At 40.5% G+C, this 24745-nt stretch overlaps 1 protein-coding gene across 3 annotated transcripts in view; it reads left to right on the plus strand.

The window, feature by feature from the left end:
• The window catches only part of LOC148814269 (LIM domain kinase 1-like), a 57664-nt gene that overhangs the window by 21188 nt on the left and 11731 nt on the right, over positions 1-24745 (plus strand). For 2 of the 3 annotated variants that reach the window (XM_088907008.1, XM_088907009.1), the window contains 5 exons: positions 7532-7670; positions 21440-21549; positions 22735-22932; positions 23445-23550; positions 24217-24401. In XM_088907008.1, coding sequence (XP_088763134.1) covers positions 7532-7670; positions 21440-21549; positions 22735-22932; positions 23445-23550; positions 24217-24401 — 738 coding nt within the window. Of the gene's footprint in view, positions 1-7531; positions 7671-17758; positions 17926-21439; positions 21550-22734; positions 22933-23444; positions 23551-24216; positions 24402-24745 lie in introns of those variants that run through there. The other variant, XM_088907010.1, reaches the window with a different exon arrangement.

Below are 24745 nucleotides of genomic sequence, written 5' to 3' on the forward strand. Positions count from 1 at the left end.
CTAAAAGCACCCTCTGTTTTTTTTTATGAATGAGTATCATTTTCATTAGGGATTATCGAGGATCACTGATTGTGAAAGTGATCCCTAGTTCCACGAACGAGCTGAAGTGTCATTTCCCATCATGGTGTTGATATAGATGCACAGCCTGTAGGAAGTCTGTTTCCCCCAGTATTGATCAATACATTTGTAATGACTTGCTTTCATCTTATTAAATTACTATTCAAATACTTAATACAGCCAGGGGATTTTAGACCAATATTTCGCTGCAAGTTTTCTTGTTTCCAAAATGTAGCTTTATTAACTCTAATAAATAAGTTTCTCATCTTATACTTGAACATCAACCCGTGAAGACATCTTGGCAGTTCTTTTGAAAATTACCACTCATTCTTAAGGCGTTTTTTGCTAACAGTGAGTGTCCCATGAGGGGTGGGTGAAGGAAATTTAGGGGGATTTCCAACGCTTCTCTTCTTTAAACTGATCATAAGATCAGGTGAAGAAACAACACAGAAACTCAAAAAGTGTTAATTGCGAGGTGGCCTTCTCTTGTTTCTCAATCTGCATGACAAAATTGAAAAAGATGATGAAAGGATTGGATTGTCTGATTCAATCTGCCTTAGGGTTGTGGGACGCAGCCATGCAGTCGAAGCTGATAGCCTAACTTGTTTCAAGAAATGGCTGGATGGGATCCGTGGATCAATTAGTTACTAACTACCAGATGGGCTCTATGGGCAGAATGGCCTCCTCTCATAGCCTGTCTCATGTCTTCTAACAGGCAATCTGGCTTTATGTTTTACAGATAAATGTCTTTGCTCAGTGTTTTGGTATTTTGCTTATCACATGCTACAATTAGATCACAAACTATATCTCAGTGCAGAGATATGTACTGAAAGACAAAGATATTCTGTAGTAACTGCGCTAATAAGCACAGCTCGTGGAAACGAACAGAAACAGCCTTTCTTGTGATGAGTTAACTATAGTATCTGCAGATGCCTTTATCCTGGCCCATTAATAGTGCTGAAACAACGTGCAGATTGAAGTCAAAGAAAAATGCAAGGAATGCAACTTGCATAGTGTTATTTGCATTAGCTGCCGTTCATTCCTTTGCGTGAATTGATTGCATTTTTATAATGCTTCTCATCCTACAGAATCCCAAAACACAGTACACATAGAAAGAAGAATCCCACTGTATCCACCAATGAAGTGCAGCACCCCCCATGTCATTGTGTGGCAGATCAGGGGGAGAAGTGATAAACTGTCTCTGCAGCTGACTAAAGAGGTCAAATATTACAGAGTAGAATGTAGTTTTCATAGTGGTTTAGCTGCTATTATAAAGCTTCCACTGCTATATGCATTGCAGGAGCTGTATGGATAAAGGCATCTCCTATTATTATAATTGTGTAGGGTGTACTGGGATAGTGGAATAGTCAGCTCAGGTCAGGGGGTTAAGGTGAATTATAAGGAGGGTGTAATTTATTATACTCACCCTTGAATGAAATGTTATATTGCATTTTTGTACAGCAACCCAGACAATAAAGATGATGAATGAGATACAGCAACCTCTCTCGTCTTGTAGATTAATTCTACACATTGAGAACAACACAAGCTGGTCTGCATGGGCCCGGAGAACAATGGGCTTTTGTTAAGTGTCTTAGATCTCTCCCAGTGCAGACTGGCCAGATGAGCAACATCATTAACAGCGTCCCCTTCGTCTGCCTTTCAGGCTCTTTTCTCCTTAATAATTTGATTTGATCTTTTTTAAAAGGTAACTGGTTGGATGTTGAGAAGTTTTTGACTTGTACTTAATTCATTTCTTTGTGCATTATAGAAAACTGAATTTTTTGCATATGCTAATGCAGCGAGTCATTTACAAAGACCCAGAAACTGCTCTCTTAAACAGGTTTTTCTTTTAGTCAAAAGATTTTGCATGAAATCCATTGTAACTGGTCACTTCTACACCATGGTGAGTGCATGATAGTGTTTGGAGAGGCACTGTATTGTATAAAGGGAATAAAACTGTAAAAAAAACTGTGGATAAGCAAACATGCAGAGCATGGGCAGAAAATAAATGTGTTGCTGTCTTTTGGATGAGCTTACGAAGGAAGCTTTACATTTTTGCATTGGTCAGGGAAGAAATTTTACTGGACTGTTGCAGCCAAAATTATGTTTCTATTTTTACATGTACAGTACAGTATCGCCTACAGGTTTGACCAGTTGTTTTTTTTACTGTTTCATGTGAAAGAGGAAGGATGAGTCTGGTTCTTGCTCTGCCTGTGAGATGTGGTTGTGACTCTAAGGTGGCAGTTCCCATTGTTTAGCCCACATGTGTTCTAAGCGTGATAGATATGACTATAAAACTCCTGACCGTGTTTTATAATGTATAAATTGGGGCAGAATGATAATCATATTTGTGTCGTACTCCAAAATTAGATATAGCCATTTCTCAGTATTGTCTCTGCGAAAATTAAATTACAGAAATGTGGCAGAGTTCATTGCTACAGTGCAGCAGAGAAGAGTCTATATGAGGTTGGCGGCTTACTTTAATTACATTTCTCAAAAATCCGTTAGTGACACCAGAGCAGGAAATCTGAGTTTTAGTATGGACCTCCTCATTAAATCTTTCAAGACGGAGGGAGTTTAATTCAAGGCCCTCTGCTCTAGTTTAGTATTGCATACCACTTTCTGACTTGGTAATGAAAAATGTGTTCAATGATTCATCTGTAATTTGCGCTGGATCCTGCAGTGCTCCAGAGATAAAGACGATGATCATTTAGCTTAAGAAGTCTTAAATGCATACACTGTATATTTCATATGATTTCCATTGGATTTATGGTGCATTTATGTCTTACTCTAAGGGGGACTACTAGTTTGTTTTTGCAGCAGTGTTGAATCAGAGAAAAGGGTTGTACTAATTAAGTGCAGCTTTTCAGACAAATATAAAAATGTTGACTTAGTAATAGGTATCGCTGATCAATAGCCAGCTATACAAAAAAAATAGAATTTAGCTGACTATGACTTTTCTTTTTTTGCTTAGCAAGGTGCTATTTCTGCATCTGACCTGTTATTTTGTACTTTGTTGGTAAATGATACACTGTTGGGATGTAAAATGTGAGGATTGATTGGATCCTGGCATTTTGTTTTCTGATAAATTTTGTATTTGTATGTACAGTAGGGTTAAGGCTGCTACACCCGAATAGCTATGAATGTATTGTGTAGACAAAGCAATGTGCAAAATAGCTGTGTAGAGAAAAATGCTCTCTTAGCTTAGTCTCACCCAGTGTGTGCTCATAGTCAGCCAGCCGCAGTCTTTCCCTTCAGTAGGAGCAGAACAATAGGCCTCAGAGATACCCTCCCAGTTTTTCAAATCTGCTAAGCCTCTTAAGGTTGCAGATCTGATGGCTGGTACGCTAGTCCACTGATGGCTGAATGGTCCACACTGCAGCTCTGTAAATAAGATTCAAGCTTAACACTATGACAGCCCGTTACCCAAGAAGCACTGCTCCTAGTTAATCTACTTTACAATGTGCACTCATATATTTTCATTAGCTAAAAGGAAAATAATTTGGATGACTCAGGAAAATGTTCTTTTATGCATTCCTGCCAGACCTTTAACTGCAAAGTGGTCAGTCTGATATATTTTGCCTGATCACTACTGACCTAATTCAATAGCAGATCATAATTTTTAGGCTCTGCAGGAAGCAGAACGTTCTTTTTAAAACCGCAGACATTCCTGTTTGCCACTGTTGGCTGCAGAACCTCAATAATTAAGACCAAATTGATCAGGGTGAGCAAAACTTGCACAGAATTATGGGAGGTGGTGGAGTGGTAACCTTGTCATACTTAAATTTAAGCTTCCATTTAGAAGTAAATGCCAACTCTGAATGAAATGCTGCCAGTAAGGCTCAATTCTGGGGTCTACTTTGGAAATCGTGAGGTGGCCTTGTTGCATTTTCACACTGCCTTTATTACAGTTACTCTTCCGAAGATAAATGCAGTTCTCATGCAACAGGACATTGCATCCTTCCTGGCATGATTATGCTTTTCCATCCACACAACCCTCATAAATAAAACCAATAGCACTGCTATTATAGCTATTACAAGGTAACCAAGTGCTTTTCAGTTCAGAGGCATGATGCTGCTCCCGTGCTCTTTCACGAACAAGTATCGTGGAAGTGGCCAGCATGGCTCACCACTGCCCCATTTTACATCTGTACCTCTTGTGATCACCTGCAATTGTTTGTTCACTGTGCAGTGCCACGTGATCTAGACACGAGCAGTGCGGTAATGTGGAAACTCAACAGAAGCCGGTCAGAGGACATAGGCTGATGGTCACATGCATTCTTTTCCCACAGCGGACTCCTTAAGCTGGTGACCCAGGGGATTCATTTCATTTATGCGTGTGTTGTATTAATTAGTGGCACACTTAAGAAAAAGCTTTGCCTTTAGCAGTTTGTGATACACATTCTTTCTTGAGTGATCAATCTGTATAGTCCCATGAGCTGATATTGAGCAGGTTATGTTTCCCTTGTGTTTGATTTTATAATGTCTTCTCATTTTTAAGGAAGTGAAGGTTTAAGATTGGGGTGTGAGTGTTCTGACAGGTGCGTTTTAAATACCCGAGTGAAAGTGCGCCTTCTGTGTTGCTGTGCGGCTGCAGATCGATTAGGCCTAAATGGGGATGTTGCCTTTGGAAGTGAAAGCAGTCCTCATTCATTTTCAATGCTGCTGCTTGCATTTCCTCTCTCCAGAGAAAACATGGAGCATGTTGAGCTTTTACACAACTACCAGAATCCCCCCCCCCTCCCCGTTACAATTATTGACACATTGGAAAAAAAATACCTTGTGTTTGTATTTTGTGGTCAGCCTGTACATTCCTATCTTTCTTGGATTTTTCACTGTGTGATTAAACTTTGTTGTTGGGCAACAACTAGCTTTGTGTGGGGGAAGGGTTTACAGGAATTTGTTCATGCAAACTTAAAGTATTGCAAAACGTGTCACAAGTACAGAGTGCTGCTTTTTATACCACATATTAATTGGAGTAGAGAGAGCGCAGAACAGAATGTTTCAGCATTCGATCCTAAGTAAGGTGTGCAGAGGAGTGGTGCAGAGAGCAGTGTGATGAGGGTAAAAGGGAGCTGGGGAAGCAATAGGTGAGGAGACATAGAGGGCAGGTTAAAAAGGAGAAGGAAGTAGCCTCATGTGTCATTTCCCTATGCTACAGGAAGCTTGCACATACCTGCTCCGCTTTCTGAACTCCGAACAGCTGGATTTGTCATTTCTTGAAATATGAGAATTTGTTGTCAAACATATCTTTGGCCCCCCACATTCACAATGATAATTGATTATGACTGGTACACCCACAAAATGTTAAGGCGAAGGTCCTGTTCTTCTGTGATCTTTTATAGGTCATGCTCCTGTTTAATTTTTTTTTCTAGAATCCTTTAAACTCCGGGCTGAAGACGAGTCCCGATCAGCCAACTGTTCTTTCATTCCGTGCTCTTTACATTTCTTGTTTAACTTCTATAATCCATCTCCTGCCTCTGCAAATGGAGGCATAACACAGTTATTTTTTATTCTCAAGGAGTTTGTATTAATTAACCCAGCCACTAACACCTCGAGATGATATGTAATGAAAGCTGCTATAAATTGAATATAATTTTAAGCATATTATTATTACCATGTAATGTTTAATCACTGCAACAGCTAAAAGTTTATGCTTTGATAGACCTTTCCACTTCCTCATATTTTGCCCATTGGTTATACTGTACATTTTCTGTGCCGACCTTTACTGTTAAATTTCTATGAAATTCAAATAGTGAATTTTGGACTTGTTCTGTCAGAAAAATGAAAACAACACAATTAGTTCATTTGTATCTATATATGTATAATATCGACTTTCTGGTACCGAAGCCACAAGATCAACCACAAACATAAACATAACTCTTCATACGGGTGTAACAATTAAGCCTTCAAATAGAGACTCAGAAATTAAAGCACATTTACTAAAATACATCAGTTGCGGTGGTGGCTTTGTAACAGAAACTTGAAACTTTGTTAATCACAAAAGCTTGTTCCCCATTATGTTGGACAAAAGTTTGGCTTTTGCTGGCAGTTGGTTGATGGGTTTCAACACCTACTGTAGATCTCACGCTACAAAGCCTGGGGAGAAACAAAATGTGACATCTTCACAGAACTTCTGTTGGTAATGAAAAAAAAGGGGCCTCAGTTTCTAGCTATAGAAGCCAGAAAGCCTCTCGAAATGAATATGAATATGAATCTGCTGTAACTAAAGCTACCTGAGGGAAAACTAGAAATTCTTCATACCTAACTGTGGCCGCCTTTAACAAAAGTTATGTCACTATAATACATCATTTTCTTTTTCTAACCATAGGAAAAAGAATTTATACCCATATGAGGAGCTCCTGTATTTAGGGCTAGGATCTGTACTATCCAGTATGCAGTACTAGCATATGTAACTTTTTGATTCTTGCATACCGGTACTTCTCATTGACTCTCAGCACATAGTTTACAGAACTAAACAAATACTTTATTTAACTTTGACAGCTTTAATCATTTTAGATTGAAATAGATTAGTGCATCCCATTAGAATTCGTACCACTGAACAATAATATGGATATGCTGTTTAATACTGGACGTTAATACCTTGAGCTGAGACAATAAAAAACAAAAATAAAATTGTTGCATGTTTCCTAAATTTTGTGTCCTCTTGCAGTATAGAGATTGTTTTTCCCCAATTCTTAACGATAAAACCACAGTGAAGTCAGGCAGATTTCTGTCTTTATGGTCAATTACCAAAATTGATTACCAATTACCAAAACTTCTCAGTTATTTTTATCAGGTGCTGAATTTATAAATAGGGCTGTTTTCAACAGATCTTTACAAGCATTCATTTTTTTAGATATGAGGAAGGGTCTACTCCAAATCCTGAAGTGGAGTACCTTTGTCCTAGATCTGGTCATTTTTAGTGTCACCTGAATGGCTCCATAAAACTACAGGACTACAGTCAAACTATGTGTAAAACTTTGACTTTAAAATTCTTAGTATTGTCATTATTTCTTCTGTATGTGTTTTGTAGTTTAAACTGCACCATTTTCCTTTGCTAGCTAGAGGCTTTTTACCATTCTGTATCCTAAACTGACTTGGGGGTGCATGTTAAAAGATAGAGGCACTTGGTTTATAAAGTAAGTAAAATAGAAATTTAAAGGGGTTGAGGTGATTATAAAAATGGTTAAAGAAGCTTTTTATTTCCATTGTCATGACAAACCTTAGATCCCCATGTGTCTGGAAATAATATCTGTATAGTAGTTCCATGTTATGTCCTGTTCTTCTGGGATAGGCTCTGGGTTAACGTGACCTTACTATGAATACGAGAGAGAATAAGCAGTTTTCTGATGATAGCTGGATGTGAGGAATTAAGCTCACTTCAGGCTAATGCGCAGTTTCGTTTCTGTAATGGAAGTGAGGTTTTTTTATTGGAAGCGCTGTTTCACTGACGTCTCATTTCTGCCCACAGGTGCTGCGAGTGCAATGCCTCCCTCTCACACTGGTACTATGAGAAGGAAGGGCGGCTGTTCTGCAAGAAGGATTACTGGGCCAAGTTTGGGGACTTGTGCCATGGCTGCTCCGAGCCCATCACCACCGGCCTCATCATGGTAAGACTGCAGCCTGGGAATCATGTGGACACAACCCTCTGCACAAACCTGGCACTCCTGTACCACACACACACGTATCTATATATATGAGCTTATGACCAAATTCCAACAGTTATCCCACTCTTTGGTAACAATGTCTTCTTATACATGTTGTCATGTACACGGTCAGACTGTAACCCTGTCTTACAGAAATCTGTAACAATATTAAGCTTCAGTAAATCATATTTTATATTTTTAATCTGGGTACTATTTAATGTTAATGATTATTCATTGCGTAACGTAGTGGCTTTCATCCCACAACTGCTACACATCTGAGTGAACACATTATCAGGGCTTGCAGCCACATTTAGGATGGAGGGGTTAGCACCCCTGTGCTTGAAAGCAGTGCCATGGGATCTTGAATGATCACGCAGGACCACAGTCAGGACCTCTGTCTAATATCTCACCCAAAGGACAACATTTCCTACAGCACAGTGTCCCCAGTCACCTTAATGGGGTGTTCTTTGGGAAGTTCTGATCCAGAGGAAAGAGCACCACCTACTGGTCCACTAACACCATTTGCAGCAGTCATCTTGTTTTCCTTTGTGGTGTCCTATTCCAGTACTGACTGGGCTCCTCCTTGCTACAAGATGGAACGCTGCTAACTAAGTGAACTTCAGGCAGCAGTAACTTACATTTTAAGGAGAAAGCCAAAAGCTTCAAGTTACTTAAAACATGATAATCAGGAAGTAGCAGATTTCCTCTTTTACATTCCGAACATCTTATATTCCCCATTTATACCCAGCCTTCCTCCTCTTTATCTTATTTTAGGGATTCAGCTGCATCCCTGCTGTATGCAGTTGTTTTGAGAGTCGTTTTTTCAGCATTTTGTTGGTGCTGCTCCTCCTGAAGTTTCCTCCTGGGCTGTGTTATGCTGGCAGTGCTGTTTTCCTTTTTAAGCAACACTCCCAGAGGAGGACAGAATACCAGGCACGCCACTCTGTCCACGCTGTAATGCGGGATGATTTTAATAAACTCTAAAGGATGAGGAGACAAAGCAGTGTAGTTTGTGTTTGAACCTACCTAATAAGCAAATGTATTGGAAGTTCCTTTTTCATTAATGTATATCAGAGGAGAGAAAGTAATATTAAGAAGGGGCCAGATGGGTTGTGACAATTGAAAAGAAGGAAGGTGGCAAGTACACCAAAAATGGGGAAAAGGTTCCCAACAAATCATAAGCCGAATTGAATTTCATGGCCTTCAAACAACTGAGTTCAAATCAGTGAGCTCTTAGAAATAGAAACTTGAATAGCCTTTTATTCAAGTGAACTAAGAAAAAGTTGAATGCTCTGCCTGTTTGACATTTTAACAGAAATGCAGTTTTTTTTCAGTATCATTTAGTTGGCTCTTTACATCGTCTTTTTTTTTTAATTTCAGCTACCGTTAATATTTTGTGTTTTTTCTGGATGGTTGAATTACTTGGCACACCTTCAAGATACACACTGTTGTGCCTGAAGACAGTTCTGTTTGTGGTGCAGTGTGGCTGAAGGGCTCCTTCACCTCTGGATCCCTGGGTGTGTGTGGGATAGGCCTGTGGTCTCATCTTGTCCTCCAGTTGACATTCATGCCTTTCCCACACCCACAGCACAATGGGAGTGTACTTGTCACAGAATGATATAATATTCGCGTTATTATTGGAGGCATCAGCACAGCCAGGGCCTGGAGTGTGGACATGGGTCTGTTGTGATAATCGTGGACACTATCGGGGAGCGAACTGGCACGATGCCTGGCAGTAGGCAGTGCCTCCCCCCTTCACGCTTCACAGCCCTTTTAATCCACCTTGTGAGAAGGAAGGAGCTTCAAAGCTTTGATTTTCACATGTGCTCTGTCATCCCTTAATACTTCAAAGCTTTACATATTAAGAACGCTTGGTGTCTGTGCCTCGGAAGCTGGCTTTAAATCTGTGAGGTGTTAGATAATATGCTGTAAGAGATGTTCCTGCAGCAGGAATTTTTTTTTTTTCAGCAGAGATTTCCCACTTGTGCTTTTCGTTTCACCTTGAAAACACCTTTCCTGGAACAGCAGGCTGCCCGCTGTCTGCTTGTCTCTGTAGGCCTTGTAGCAGGACAACAGTCACTGCCAGATAAGTGTCTCCTGCTGACCTTGTCTCAACCTTCCCTCATTATGCAGCGTACCTCCAGCTGGTTTCTGACATGTCTCGATCTCCTAGTGATGCTTTTCAAAGCAGACAGCAAAGACCGGGGACGATCAACAGCAACCTCACACCAGCCTCACAAGCTGCCTTTCTTACTCCAATGCTATCTCCCCCCACTACACCTCCCACTTCTGTTCACACTAAACTCCTACCTGTTAAAGAGCTGGGACTTTGGAAACAGTGGTGACCAAGCTTTCATATGAGTGCAGATCACGCTAAAGAAAATCTATTAAAATGGAGCAAAACTGATCAGTCAATTCACAATGAAAGTGAAAAAACTAGACTGGCCCCCACACCCACCACGCCCACCACGCCCACCACGCCCACCCCGTTTCAGTTTCACAACTGATAGAAAAAACATCCCCACCTATTTGGGCCCGCCACTCCCCACATCCACGGCCTGTTGTCCCCTCTCAAAGCACATAGATCGTGTGATTGTCCTCTGCTCTTCAAAAGACTGTTCGCACACCTTAGCAGCATAATCTGGCACCAGCCAGAGACCACAGCTAGACTGGCCCGTATTTTAACAGTCTGTCAATCAGAAAGTTGGTCAGTAATTAGTCGTACTGGGTTGTACAGTTAGCTGATGATCCTTTCCTGGTTGGTTCAGTCTTTTCTGGCACCAGTGGCAGCTGGGTAACTTTCTGTGTCTGTTAGGAGTACCTGTCCACAGTCAATGACTGGTACAGCCTGGCTTTTAACTAGTTTAAAAACCTGAAGATCTGCCAGAATTTGAAAGGATGAGTCACTCAGGGGACCTTCATTTATTGATATAGTTATCTAGAAAGACTGCAGTATTTTTAGTTCACTGTTAAGCTCATTGCAACATTTTTGCATTGTGGGCTAGGAGAGCCAGGTCTGTTTATGTCTGTTTTTCTCCAGTGCTGCGGATGTAAACTAACGTGTTTCAGCAATACTTTAGCCTCTGTATTGTTCAGAGCTTGTGGAATTTGCTGCATGAACCTTTTTCTGCTCTGTAACTTGCTGATGTTGATGAAGAACACGACACTCCTCTGCTTCCCTGGTGCACACTCAGGTTTATAATGTTGTTGCAATTTAAGTAATTAAACCTCTTAACAAATGCAAAATGTAGTTCACCATGCTGCTCTCTGCAGTGTGATCTTTCAGTTCAGGACTTATGGTTAATTTCACTTACGGTATTACAGTTTTGATCTTGAGTGTTATAAATATCGAACCGGTTCTGCACAAACAGAAATAACCTCAACAGAGTAATTGCAGCTGCTCTGGGTGGAAAGCCAGATTGTAGTTTTATAATTTCCTCTGATGCTACACCCAAGATACTGTACATGCTATAATTGCATTCCTAAAAGCTTATATCATTCCTTTCACCAAGCCTTCAGTTTAGTTCTTTACAAAAGGACATAGAAAACTATGATACAAGAAGGCTTTGCAATCAATTATATTATAAAGACCACCTGGTGAGGGTTAATTCTACATACAGTACTATTTAACATGTCTAACACATAAAACAGGTTAGATCTGTATAATCTCCAGGAGTTCATAACTTCATTATTATTGGTCCAAACATTTATCCAAAGAGTTTTAGATTTGTACACATTTACAGTTTATAATTGGGCATCATTCATTCTGGAACAATTGACTTAAGTACTGTACCTTGCTAATGAGTACAACACAAGTGCTCCACCTGGGATTAGAACCACAACCTTTCACCTACCAGAGCCCTAACTGGCTGTACCACACTGTTACCACTGCTGTCCACAACTTCAAACGCTGCTCAAGGTTTGACTGAATATGAACAAAACCTAAAGTTGTGACTAACTCCTTCATCAGTGCTTTTCATGTACTATGTAGCTCATTAGTTTACGTGTAGTTCTGCATATAACGTTTCAGCCATTCATTGCCATTGCCCAATGCATAGCAGATCAAGTGGAGGTGTGACAAACTCCTGAATAAACTGATGAAATAAGGTTGAACTTCAGTAAAATCAGATTGTACAAGCCTGGAGTGATGTGTTGGCAGGACAAGCAAACATTCGAAGCCCAAGGGGTTCGAAAAGGGACTCTTGAGGTATTTTGTCATTTGCAATTTGCGGTTCTTTAAACATCACTGGGAAGAGCTCTCTCCTGAGAAATAGTGAGTCATCACTCGGTGTCACTGTGGCCCTATACTCAGTGCCTGTTCTCCGTAAGGTCCATCAGTTATATTTCTAGTGGCACATCAGGTACATTTACGAAACATTTACACAATAGCAGCAGTTTAGAATAAAGTGGCTTGAAGTTAGATTATCAAGGCAAAAAAAGGCCATAAAGGTTCTCCTTTAGTCAGCACATGCTGTATAGTGGAGCAATGGGAGTACAGGATGCACTTAGTTGATATCTTTAGCTCCCCTGATATTTTTGTCAGAACGGGAACAGTACAAGGAGGGTTTTCACTAAGAACATGATTAGTACAGGCCAGATCTTTTTTTACGTGAATAGTGATATTTCAAGTTATTGTTTTTTTTCATATTCTGTTGTTGTAACAGGTGATTCTGTTGGAACTTGTTCTATCTGACTCCAGCCCTTAAACCTCTGTCCCCATAGTGCAGGCTTGCATATGGTGATGTACTGTGCTATCTTAGTTGCAAATTATCGGCTTGTTACATCTAGTGTACCGATAGGAAATTAGGGTTATTCATTGTACAGAAAAAGCCACAGAGTGCATTACTGGTTGTGAGTACAGCTTTGTATTTAAAGACATAAATAGAACCTTAGCAGAGTTTGGTCTGATACCATTCTTAGTAAACGCAAATGTTTTTTTTAAAGTAATTTAGTTGATAAATAAATTAACCAAATAGTTTTTCATCATAAAACTAACTAAAATTAAAGTTACCCTTTAGCTGTTATTTGTTTTGTACTGTATGCGTCTATACATACAAATCCACAATACACTTCTAGTATAGTTATTAGCAGACTGCTAGTATTTTGGGCTGGTGTAGAAGGTGTTTTAGTAAAAACAGAAAGATCCCCTTGTTTGTCTTTAAAGAAGGGTTGAGTATTTTTAACTTCTTGGCTTATATAAAGGTCTTTTCTCTCCCGTACACCACAAGCTTCTTTTTCAGCAGGTTTATACATTGATGTTTATACATTAATTAAAGAGATTTAGAAAAATGTATTTTTAAAACTTGCCTTAGTAAATGTTGTTACTCCCACCTAATTTGAAAATAGCCATTTTCTACATTTTTTAATTTCTCGTCAAGAAGCTGTGATACTCACAACCACACGCAGGGAAGAATGTGGAAGTCTGAAGGCTTGAAAAACATATATATATCCCTATGGCTATGTATGGCTCAGATGTCATAGGTTTGAGCTTTGTCACTTCACTAGCGGACCATGACTGATATTTTCCAAAGAAGCTGTGCACAAACAGCAAGGCAGGGTGGGCATTAATTGACCCAAAACATCCATTTTGTTAGAGGAGCAGTCAGTCCTGTGTCTTTTGGAGCATCAGGTCATGTCAGCTGTTCTGTATGGCGCCATTGAGCTTGTGGTACATTGACAAAATGAATGACTGTGAGAGGAGGGTGTGTCGAAGAGCAGGTTCACAGGTCCTTATTCCGTACGTGCAGTCATAACTATAAGGTGGGTTTTAAAACAAGTGGTGATTTGAGTAGGTTTGTACAGTTAAGAAAAACGAATTGGCGATTCCACACCTGTCTTGAAGAAGAAAACTTGTATTGAACTTTTAGCAGAACATATCCTGGATTTTAACTCCCAATTAGCTTCATATTTTATTGTAGGAGAGTGGCTGGACCTCGTACACCTCTGGCACCCTTTGTGTGTGTGTGTGTTTCCTCTCACATGCTGAGAAGTGAGAATTCCCTTCTTGCGACAATTCCCTAGCAGTCGCGAAGTGAAGCTTTTGTTTCCTGTGGAATTTTGTTTTTTGTGTTCCCGTCTTCATTTTTTGTTTCCGTCTTCGGCTTGACCTCGGCGGTACTTATTATCCTCCATGCCTTCCTTTTTCTGGCAGAGCGCAGGGCCCTGCCTAGTTCCTGTGGGCGGGTGTCACGCAGGATCCATCTGTGTCTGACACACAGCCATGTGGCTCAGTCTCTCCAGCCCTCCTCTGCATTGTCACCATGATGCAGTGCGAAAACCGCACAGGGGGAGATCATTGTTTATCGTGCAAATCGCACTTCCTCATACGCTGTTTATACCACAAAGTGGTTGAAGTTGTACAGGTTGTACAGTTTTGGGCAAAGACGACAGCTCTGCTCCAGCCGTGAATCCTCTCTTCGTTTTTTTAAATTAAAATATCTGTCATTGTTGGCAGCCAATGAACATACAACGTTCGAGTCATAGGGTCCAGCATGTATCCTATCAGACTTCCTATGACAGATGGGTCAGCACCTGGTCATTCTCATCTTGAGTAAAAAGTGAAGTCCGTACTTTAGCCTAGTGACTTAGGTCAGAGCTTCCTGGGGCTGCTGTAGTGTTATGCGCAGTGAGAATACAGGTAAGATGGTAGTCCAGCACAGGGACACCCCATGACTGTTTCCCATTCTGCACAGATCAGATGGACTGGAGCACTGCAGTGAAGTACCTCGCTTAAGATTAAGACGGCAGTGTCCGCAGGGGGAATGCGATGCCACAGCCTTCCAGTCCAAAGCCCTAACACTTATCCTGTCTGTCCTCATACTTTATCTTACCGGCTAAACCTGGTGGTAATTCGAAAATCTTCGTCCATGGGCAAGAGGCTTTGAGAAATATGCCACATTTCAGATACCCAACTTCAGTTTTACCATGATATTGGGTTAGGGTTGTGATCTCCAAAAGAAAAAGATTTGCCACATTATGCCATGTTGGAACGTGGAAGTTCTCCTGTCCTACAGCATGGTGTTCTTAGCGGAGTGCTTGATCTCTTTGTGTTTTAGGTAAGTTAATACTCTGCAGGGATGAGTAATAACTGATGCATCCGAGGCAAAGTCTCAATGTCCTTTTTATCATCACCTTGTAAAATAGCAAACCATCTCTAAGGTGTAACAAAGATGCATAGAAAGGCATTTACATTTTTTCTTACTTGTTTACTGGAATTTCACCTCAATCTTTCAGTTTGTTTCTTTACTTGGAAACTTTCCCAACTTGGCACATGGGATTTTCCCCTTCAAAACTACCTAAAAACCCACTTTAGCATACATCTAGATAGCATAGGCATACATCTTCAGCTTAAGGCCATGATCTGTCTTTCATATTGAATCCTTTTTAACTGAATGTTGTATGAATTGTACAAGCATCTTGTAAAGATAAGCATCTTGTCCATCATTCAGTAAAGGGCTATTTGATTAATGCAAGAAAAGTGAGAGGCTGTTGGGAACAATAGGTGCACATTTGATCCTACACGTGATGCCTGAATACAAGTTGTTAATCTTGTTAGTGAAAGGATCTCTCAAGCATTATGTAGAACTTCCTTGGCATGCGTTGTTTTGGGTTTTTACTGTTTTTTTATATGCTAACATAGGTCTTGTCTTGCTGTACCCCAAAGCTGTGGAATTCTATCCCCAAGGATATCCTGGAGTCACATTCCTCGAGTGCTTTCAAATCCAGACTCGCAACCTTCTTCTTCAGAAAGGCTTGTAGTTAATTGGTGTCTGTGTCTGCCCCTTGCGTCTTTACTGTGTTCTGAACCCTTTTTTTTAATTGTTCTAATTTCGTTCTCTCCTATCTGTGATAACTTTTTTCTTCTTACTGCTTTGGAAAGCTACATTTAAAGGCCCTATCTAAAATAAAAGTTCATTATTATGCTCATCTTTGCCTTCAAATGGCCCCCTCTTTAGGTTGTTGACAATTATGGCGCCTTTAAGTATGTATTCAGGTTATCTTTATTTCTCTCGCATTCATATTGTTGCAATCATTTCAGCAAATATTAAATATTGCATTCTCTGTGTATTGCTGTACCGATAACAGAAACAGAAGAACTCTAAGGGGAAAGGTGTATTTTAAATCTTTACAGCTTAGCATGTCTTATTCTCTTCGAATCAGTCACAAAACAGACTGATCTGATTCCCAGGTCTGTTTCTCTCTCCTGGTGACCATGGATGTCCTGTGAAAACATCAGAACATGATTCTCCATGGTTCCAAACTCACAGTGCTGTGGAATTGTTTTCTTTTTTATTTTAAACTGTACTGACATGTTACAGTTATTTCCCCATCCTGTGTGCCATAGTCTAACATAATCTTACTCAGTCCGGTGTTCTGATCTGGATGCCGTGTTAGAGATGCGTAGGCAGAAATATTAACATTTGACAGTTCTGGATGCGATGCTGAAATCCTGTCTGTATCTGTCACGGTCATTGTCCTGGTTGAAGTTAACTGGCATTTAAGAAGTTGAGTTTTGTTCTGTGACCCATCAGGGAGCTCTGCTCTGTTGCCGTCTTGAAAAGGAGACAGTTGTCCGCGGCTGGTATCAGAAATGGCCTGGAGAATGATCTCGCTAACAGACAGGAAATCAATGATTGTAAACAGACCGGTGCAAGGGGGCAGACGATAAGGGAGATTTTTGCTTTTATTTTCATCTGGTAATAATAAATGTGTTGCACAACAGCAAGGAAAGCTGTCACCAGTACCCATTACCATCCTTGTTCCCATTTGCTACAGTGCAGGGCGAGACTGAAATGTCACTCAGTCACTCTCTTAGAGAGTAAAATAGGGGCAACAAAAATACTGTATATTCTCTCAGTATTCTTTGTTTACGGGTTAATAATAATACATTATTTGTTGTTGTAAAGAACCTAAATGTAATATGATAAGTTATTAAATCTTGCATCTCTGTAGTGGCAAAGTTGGTAACAACATTAGTTTTGGTTTGGGTATGTTAATGATAATTTGAGGAGATAGAGGGGGAATGCAGGCTCATCATCAAACTACTCTTTAGTTTTCTTGTTTCTATCTTTGTTTAACACATTTATTTTAATTTTTTCCTTTTTACTACGACTGTCTTTGCATTCACTGCAAACTATATGCTAACTATATGTTAGATGTTTGTGTTGGAGGTTATTTTATGATTAGTGTACTATTAAGTCATGCTCTTAAATAAACAAGGGACAAACACAGCACTCAAATTAAGGATCTCATCCCCTTTTTTATGTTTGCAGTGCATACAGTACCTCGTAATACAAACACTCTTCTTTTAAATCTTCCTTGTAAATGTTTTTTGTTGATAGTGTTTTTGTGCAAATATAACAGCAGACACTGATCTTAGGTGTACAAATTATTGTTCCACATGGGACATATTGTAAAGAAAATCTATAAAATAAAAAAAAAGAAATACAGCTCTTATCTTGGTCCATAAGTGGCATGCATACAGTACATACTACACTCCAAAACTTAAACGTTACTTAGGATATATAGACTAAAGACATTTTTTTTATAAAAAGTCATAACAGCAGTAAAATATGTTGCTCTTGTTTTTATTTCTTCTGAAAATAATAACACATTCATTAGTGAGAAAGAGTAGTTATTGAAAATGTTAATGGCTCTTCCATACTCAAATTAAATAAATGAAAATATTTGGAGATTATAAGTACATTTCTTTGTAAATAACGTGACTATAGAGCTATAGAGCTGGATTCATTGCACAACAGTAGGTGTGAATTCTGAACGCTCTGTTTGGCTCACAACAAGAAAGAAAGGTACTTTCACTGCTGATATAATGTGGTGCCAAAGAGGTTTACATCTGACTGCTATTGTTTTAGTTTCGCTTGGACGAGAAGATTCTGTGAGCTGTTTCATGGAGACTGCCTGGAGGCAGGCACACAGGCTCAGCAGGAAGTAGGCAGGTCTGACAGTCATAGTGTGAGAGGAGATGGCGAGGGGGGTGTACACCAGCCCCTGGTGTGGGGACTGTGACACCGTGATGAAAGAGATGAGCTCATTGTCGGGGGTGTGATTTTTTTTCCAGCAGCAGGCTACTGCGTTTTGTTTTGACAGTATCGAGCACAATGTTCTAGTTCGGTGTGATTAGAGCATGATTAATGCCATGTTGGGAGATGTGGTATTCTGGAATTTTTGCTGCCTTAAACTGTGGAAAAGGAACGAAAAGGTAAGGAGGCTTTCCTGATGTTTTTAAATCCCGAAACGTGAGCAGTTTGGTCTAAGTAGACAGCCAGGCTGTTAATGGGAAATTAACTTGTCATGAGTTAAACAGCGACACTGCTTGTCACTTCAAATTCAGCCTTCCGACTTCACTGATTTCTGAATCTGAAGGATTTATCTATCAATGAAAGGACTGGTTTGAGCTTGGGAGTGTTTCGAAATGTGGGTTCTACAAGATATTTAAAAGTATTCTTTTAAAATGAAGCATTAGAAATCTGAACAGTTTCAAATGACCCTGCTTGAGAGCTACGTCTAAAGCAATTAGGGTTTTATAAAAACAACTGCTTTTAAACAACAGTGTGAATTGGCCTTATTATTGTGCGTACACATACATATTAAAAACTGTTTAGGTTCATGTTAAGCTATGAAAAAAGAAACATGTTTTAATGAAGTATAAAAACTATAATGTTTAATAATGGCTATTAAAGAAGCTTCTAGTTACTGTGGCTTTAAGGTAGAAGCATAAGGGATTTTCCTGTTTAATAGGCATGAATGCATCTGTCAACGCAGCCTATCGAGCACAGTGTGCTGTTAAGCTAGAAAATGTCAGCCCTGCTCTATAGTGAGGGGCAGAGGGAATGAGGTGACCAGTCACATTATGTATCTATTGTAATCCTATTTTGTAGCCAACAGCAAATGAAGAGCATTTTCTTTGAATTACATTTTAATGAAAAGATAAGACTTCGTATTTACTGCAGTAGCTGTAATGCTAATAACCTTCAAAATAAAAAATATCTTTCAAAATAAACATAACTGCTCATTGATGCAGTGCAAAGTCATTCATCAGTTGTCCTTCTGTGTACACTCAAAGCAGACCATGATCTGCCTGGTTCATTCCAGATGATCTTTACTCAGAAATAGGGAGATGAGTCAGGAATTATAGTTGTAGAACTCTACGACTAAAAATCTATCATCCATGAAATATGGAAGAACTTCGATCAAGCAATAAATATATAAATAGGATATGAAATTTCTAAAAATAAAAATGTCATAAAAAACATTACTGTATTAACTAGGTGTATCCATACTGTATATTATGAGTCCAAGCTGCTTTTATTCCGAAGCTTTGGCATTTTAATAACCACTTTAATGAATGCCTCCTTTTTCAGTGAATACTTATTCCCTCCTACGAGCTGTCTGAAGCTGTTTGGTTTGTAGCAACTGGTGCTGTCGTGCATGCTATCATTATTACAGTTCTCCATATGTCCCACTGCATCAGACGCAGTTAATGTACCGCTTTTAGCTCACAGCAGTTCTTGAGGAGTGCCTATAACCTACTGGTCAGAACAGGTGGGATTTTCCAGCACCCAGTACTCTTGTCATTCTCACATGCTCAAGCGACTGTTTCAACACCCCCACCTCGCTTCTGTTTTACTTACCCCCCCACAACATTTCCAGACTCTTCACGCCTTAGTTTAGGTTTTCGATCGCTCTAGCAGAAAGAGAATTTGGTTATGTTTTAGACCTTTTTGTCCAAAGAGCAGATTGATGAGGTGGTCAGTGATTGGAAAAAAACGTCAGCCTCTTCTTCCTCATTGCATAACTCATCATAAAATGTTACCATCTAAGTTTGTCTCCCTTTTTTAAGTCTCACTTTGTATTGGTGGGGTTTGAAGATGGTGTTGGGGGACCTCCCTGTTTTCTCTCTGTGGAGGCTGGCTAACTGAACATGTGGCTCTGCAGGCGGGGGTCTATGGACAGGCCCTGCTGGGACATCCCCATTACAAGGGTCTTACTAAGATACTGCCAATTTCCTGTTTACCACCACCCACTCCAAACCCCTGACCTTTATTGGTGGCATTTTGCAGTAAAAGGAAATCTCCTTCAGAATGTTACACCTCATGGTTTGTTCTTTTGGTCCTGTTGGTGTTTTATTTGTTGGTTCCAGCAAGGTTCAGGATGGGTGTAAAATTCCAAGCTGCTTTTCCACTCTTGCCCATATGGCACTGTTAGCATGATTGCATGGTTTTATACACCATTCCATATATTTTTAACTTTCTCATCCCAGCTACACTAGGGTCGGGTTTGTAGCAGAGCTCCTCCTAACGGGGGGAATTGTTAAGGAAGAGGCCTCAGTGGGGCTACTCATGGGACAGACACACTATAGCATAGGCAACCAACCAGCCAGCATATTCGAGAGGTGAGAGGAAACTTGAACACTCAGCAAAAACCCATGCACACCTGATGAGATTATGCAAACTGCTTACAGAAGATGCCATAGCCCAGAATCGAACTCAATACCCCTGAGTTGTGACAGAGCAGCACTGTCAAGTTACTGTGCTGCCTGTATCATCTGTTCTTAAATGTACCTGGTTATTATTAAAACGCCTTGGCCTTCATAGTTTGTTTCGATTTTCCACTCACAGCCTGTCATCTTTGCAGTTTGGAACTGGAAACTAAGCTAATTTTCCAGTATTTCTGAGGCATGATGTGGTTCTTCCTTTCCAAAAAAAAGTTTCAATTGTAATTTCATTTAAAGCACAAAACACATGCAGAGTTCAAGGTTCCTTCTCGGCTTTTTGCATACAGAGTTTCGTCATTGTTTTTTTTTAGGTGAAGAAAGAAAGCAACTTTGACTGAGGCGGACTGTCAGACACAGTCTTCTGTATTACTAGAGCCATACAGTACCATGTTAGTTCAGTTTCAGCATTTCCAGTTTGCCCAAATTAATTCGATTCTTAAAAGCTCTTCCCAGATTTAGTAATGGGGCATTTTGTCTGGCCCCTCACTGTGTTTCCATAGAAACGTTCCTGGAGGAGGTAGCAAGCCCAAGGACAAGTTTGCTTGTTTTAGGCCTAACTGAAGGACAGATTGCACTCTCTCTGAAGGATTTCCGTGACCTTTCATTTTTAGTTTATTTATAAACTCTATTATTATAAAATGTCTTGTGATTTTTTTAACCAAAACACTTTGGTATTTTTTACTTTGTATTTTGTACTGTAATGTTACATTCCAGTTCCGTAGAAACCTGAGAGTATTTCTGAGATTTTTGATGTTTGATAATCCAAGGCCATTGCCACAGTAGAGCTGCATCTTTATGGTAGCTATTCTGTCTCTAAGATAGCCTTGCACACAATCTTATTAGGAAACGAGATTAATTAGCAGTTTTATAAAACCATATATTTATTCTGGCATATATCCATCATAGGTTTATAACTATTTGGGAGACAGTGGACAACATATTCCTTTTTCCTCCCCAGTAGTAAAGGATAGCATATAGCAGGCTGCTCTCCACATTGTGACCTGACTCTCTTGGTCTTTTTTTTCTCAAAATATTGGATCTTACCTAGTTAATGAATCCCAGACCCTCCTCTGTGTGAACTCTTTTAAAGAATGTGCTGACCTAATCGATAAGCTCCAACTTATTACCCAAGAAATCGTTTTTTGGGGGTTACGAATCGCTGGTTTATTGCAGCAAGCGCCATCGTTGACGTGCTCCTTTTGTGTGCCGTTTCCCTCAGGTTGCGGGGGAGCAGAAGTATCACCCAGAGTGCTTCACGTGTCTGAACTGCCGGGCGTTCATCGGAGATGGAGACACCTACGCGCTGGTTGAGCGCTCCAAGCTCTATTGGTGAGCACGGGCCCGGGGTGGAGAATGGAAGGGGGGGGGTGGTTTCTCAGCACTCTGGTCGCAGACGTTTTGAGTTCCACTCCGGATCATGTCAGACACCATTGTGCACAGCAGTTGAGCTAGTCTGGTCTGGGCTCTTGCAGCAGTGCAATAGCCCCTGAGTTTGTGCAACTTGTGATGCTGTCTGTGAGTAATGCACCATTTCTCCAATCTGAACTGAACTCCTGCAAGTCGCTACGGGGTTGGTAGGCACATCAAAGATGAATGGGTCAGAAGGTGGTTAGCTTGGAGGAGCCTACCTGCACTTCCTCATTCTGCTCACGTGCATATGGGAGTTGCCACTGTGAACCAAGACTTAAAGACACACTGAATGCAAGTTGAGTGGGTAAAAAATTAAGTACTTATTGGCTTAAAAAAACAAAAGGTGTTTCATCTTCCTCATTTGCTTTACAGCAGTTAATCAATCCCAGAATCATATCAAGCTACTTCTTGAAGGATTCCAACCTTTTAGGAGTCTGGGACTTTATGCTGATGATAAAAACTTTTAATTAAACAGCAGTAGCTTTGTATTTAATCATTACGAATGTCTTAAGATTTTCAGAGGAGACCGGTGGTATATACAGTAAATCAACCTTTGCTGGGGTTCTGTGACACTATCTGTGCAGCTTGAGAGAGAACTGAAAATCTAGAACAGTGGTCAGGTTGATGAGGAAGACCTCTTCCTGAAACAAGGAAGCAGCACATTATTTGAGAAACAAAGCAGTATTGTCTGGCGTGCCGCTAACCCGGAATAATGATTAATAGATAAGATACAGATGGAGAGATAATGGCGTTTTTTAAAATTTCAGACACTATTTATGTTTCCTTAATAAAATCTGTGACTAATGAGAAAATTATCTTGGCCACTTCATCTGTTAAAGATGAATCTGATAATGAGTATTAGATTCTGTTGAGCCAGACACAGAAAGGTATTTTAGCAATATCTTTTACTAACATGTTATAGGTTACAGTGACACTCTGGAATGATGCCACTGCAGCAAAACAAGATATGGATTTAACAGTATAAAAACTAAGTTTTATGTATTATTGATGAAATAAACGTTTTCTTGCCCTGTCTGTTGCATGTATTGTATCCGACACCAAGTCCTCCACTAGTCCATCTTTAATGTTCCTCTTTGTCTGTAGTGGACACTGTTACTACCAGACCATTGTGACTCCAGTGACCCTGCCAGACACCCCGTGTTCCAAGATCCCCCACACAGTGACCCTGGTGTCCATCCCAGCCTCCACAGACGGAAAGCGAGGTTTCTCCGTGTCCGTCGACCAGAGCTGCAGTCCGAACGGCTTTGGGTCAGACCACAGCCACACTGTCCGGGTCTCAGAGTACGTACACTGCTGCTTTAGTGGGTTCTGCCTCTCCGTTACAAAATCGAAACAACTGGGCAACACTCTACAGTTCTTACTGCTAGTGTACACATCCCTCACTATCCATATATGTGGGACAGCAGTGTGGAGCAGTGTGGTTAGGGTCACGCACTTGTAACTGGATGGTTGTGAGTTGACATCCCAGGGGAGACACTGCTGTCGTGCCCTTGAGCAAGGTACTTCACCCAGTAAAATGTCCAGCTGTATAAGTGCTTTGCATCAGTGAAATAAAGTAGTAGCATGTTAGCAATTTATCACCAAAGAAAATGTTTAAATATTGATGAAGTGTACTGCCCTCTGATGAGAGTTTGGCTTCAGCAAAGTATAAGCTGCAAAGCAACTTGCTGGAGTGATTTGGGGTATCTTTTCAGAACATTCAAAAGTCAAATGGCTATGTAACCCTGCTTGCATGACATTGAATTTGTATTTATTAATTGTATCCTGCAATTGCGATATGCTTGTCTGTTTAGAGTGGACGCAGAATGCATCAGCCCAGATGTGAAGAATTCCATTCATGTCGGGGACCGGATTCTGGAGATTAATGGGACACCAATAAGGAATGTCCCTCTGGATGAGGTAAGCGCAAAACCCACTTTCTCAGTCCCATGGAAACTGTCACAGAATTCAATATTTCACTAGCATTAAAGAGAATATGCAAAGTTGAGCCTGGTCATTTTTGGGATATCTAGGGACTTGTAAGGAAAACATGGTTGTTGCTCTGTGTGGTGTTGGTGGACGAGTGGTACCCTTTCTCTCCTCTGGGACAGATTTTCTGAATGAATGCCCCATTATTATAATAGAAGACATTGGGCTACAGGAGATGCTCTCTTGTGAATGAGACATTAAACCGAGGTTTTCACAACATGGTCATTAACATCCTCTGTGTTCCGGATACATCCCAGATAAACACCAGTAAAGCTGGATTATGCTAATTATTATTATTGTTGTTTGTTGTTGTTCTAAAGATGAATGTACTGTACTTTGGGAGAAAATAAAAATGAGTCTTGTTTTTTAAAAACAGAGACTGGCAATGCAGCGCTTCTGACCTCAGCAGTGTGTTCTGTAGGTTTTGAAGTGTATGAAAAGAAAACCCTGCACCTTGTAGATTTAGGGTCTCATGGCACTCCAGTACCTGTGGTTGGATGCCGAGAGGTGTCCTTTAGGGAGAGGGGAGCTGGTCTAGCTGAAGCGGGGGTTCTGCCTGACGCCTGACGCCTGACTCCTGCCGTCTCCGTCTCGCAGATTGACCTGCTGATCCAGGAGACGAGCCGCCTGCTGCAGCTCACGATCGAGCATGACCCCCACGACCTGGGCACGGGGGAGGAGGTGGACGGCCCGAGCCCCCTCTCGGACGTGGGGAGCCCCGTCAAGCCAGTGTTGCACCCCCCCCACAGCGACGTCGCGGGAATGCGATCCCGTATGATCACGTAAGGGCTCTAGGGGTTTGTGAGAGCGGCAATGAACAAAGCGCTAGAATCGCCGCACTCTGTGCAAGACTTTCTCAACAGGAAATGTAGATGGATATGTTTCAAGAGAGCATGAAGGAGGACAATACTTCACTCCACTGTGACACTTACCAAGGAGAAGGTGGTCCCCCCCTTACAGTAAATGTGTAATAGTTGAGAGAGTTCAGTTTTGCACAAGTGAATTACTGGTGTACATGGACTTACAATATTGGGGTAAATATATTTGAATTTCCCTTTACGTATGATATCAAATAAAAGCATTCTATATAAAATAAAGTAGCAAGTGGATTTTTAAATAAGTGTCA

This window comes from Atractosteus spatula, chromosome 27 (genome assembly GCF_055471065.1).
Source record: "Atractosteus spatula isolate fAtrSpa1 chromosome 27, fAtrSpa1.hap1, whole genome shotgun sequence".
Lineage (NCBI taxonomy): Eukaryota > Metazoa > Chordata > Actinopteri > Semionotiformes > Lepisosteidae > Atractosteus > Atractosteus spatula.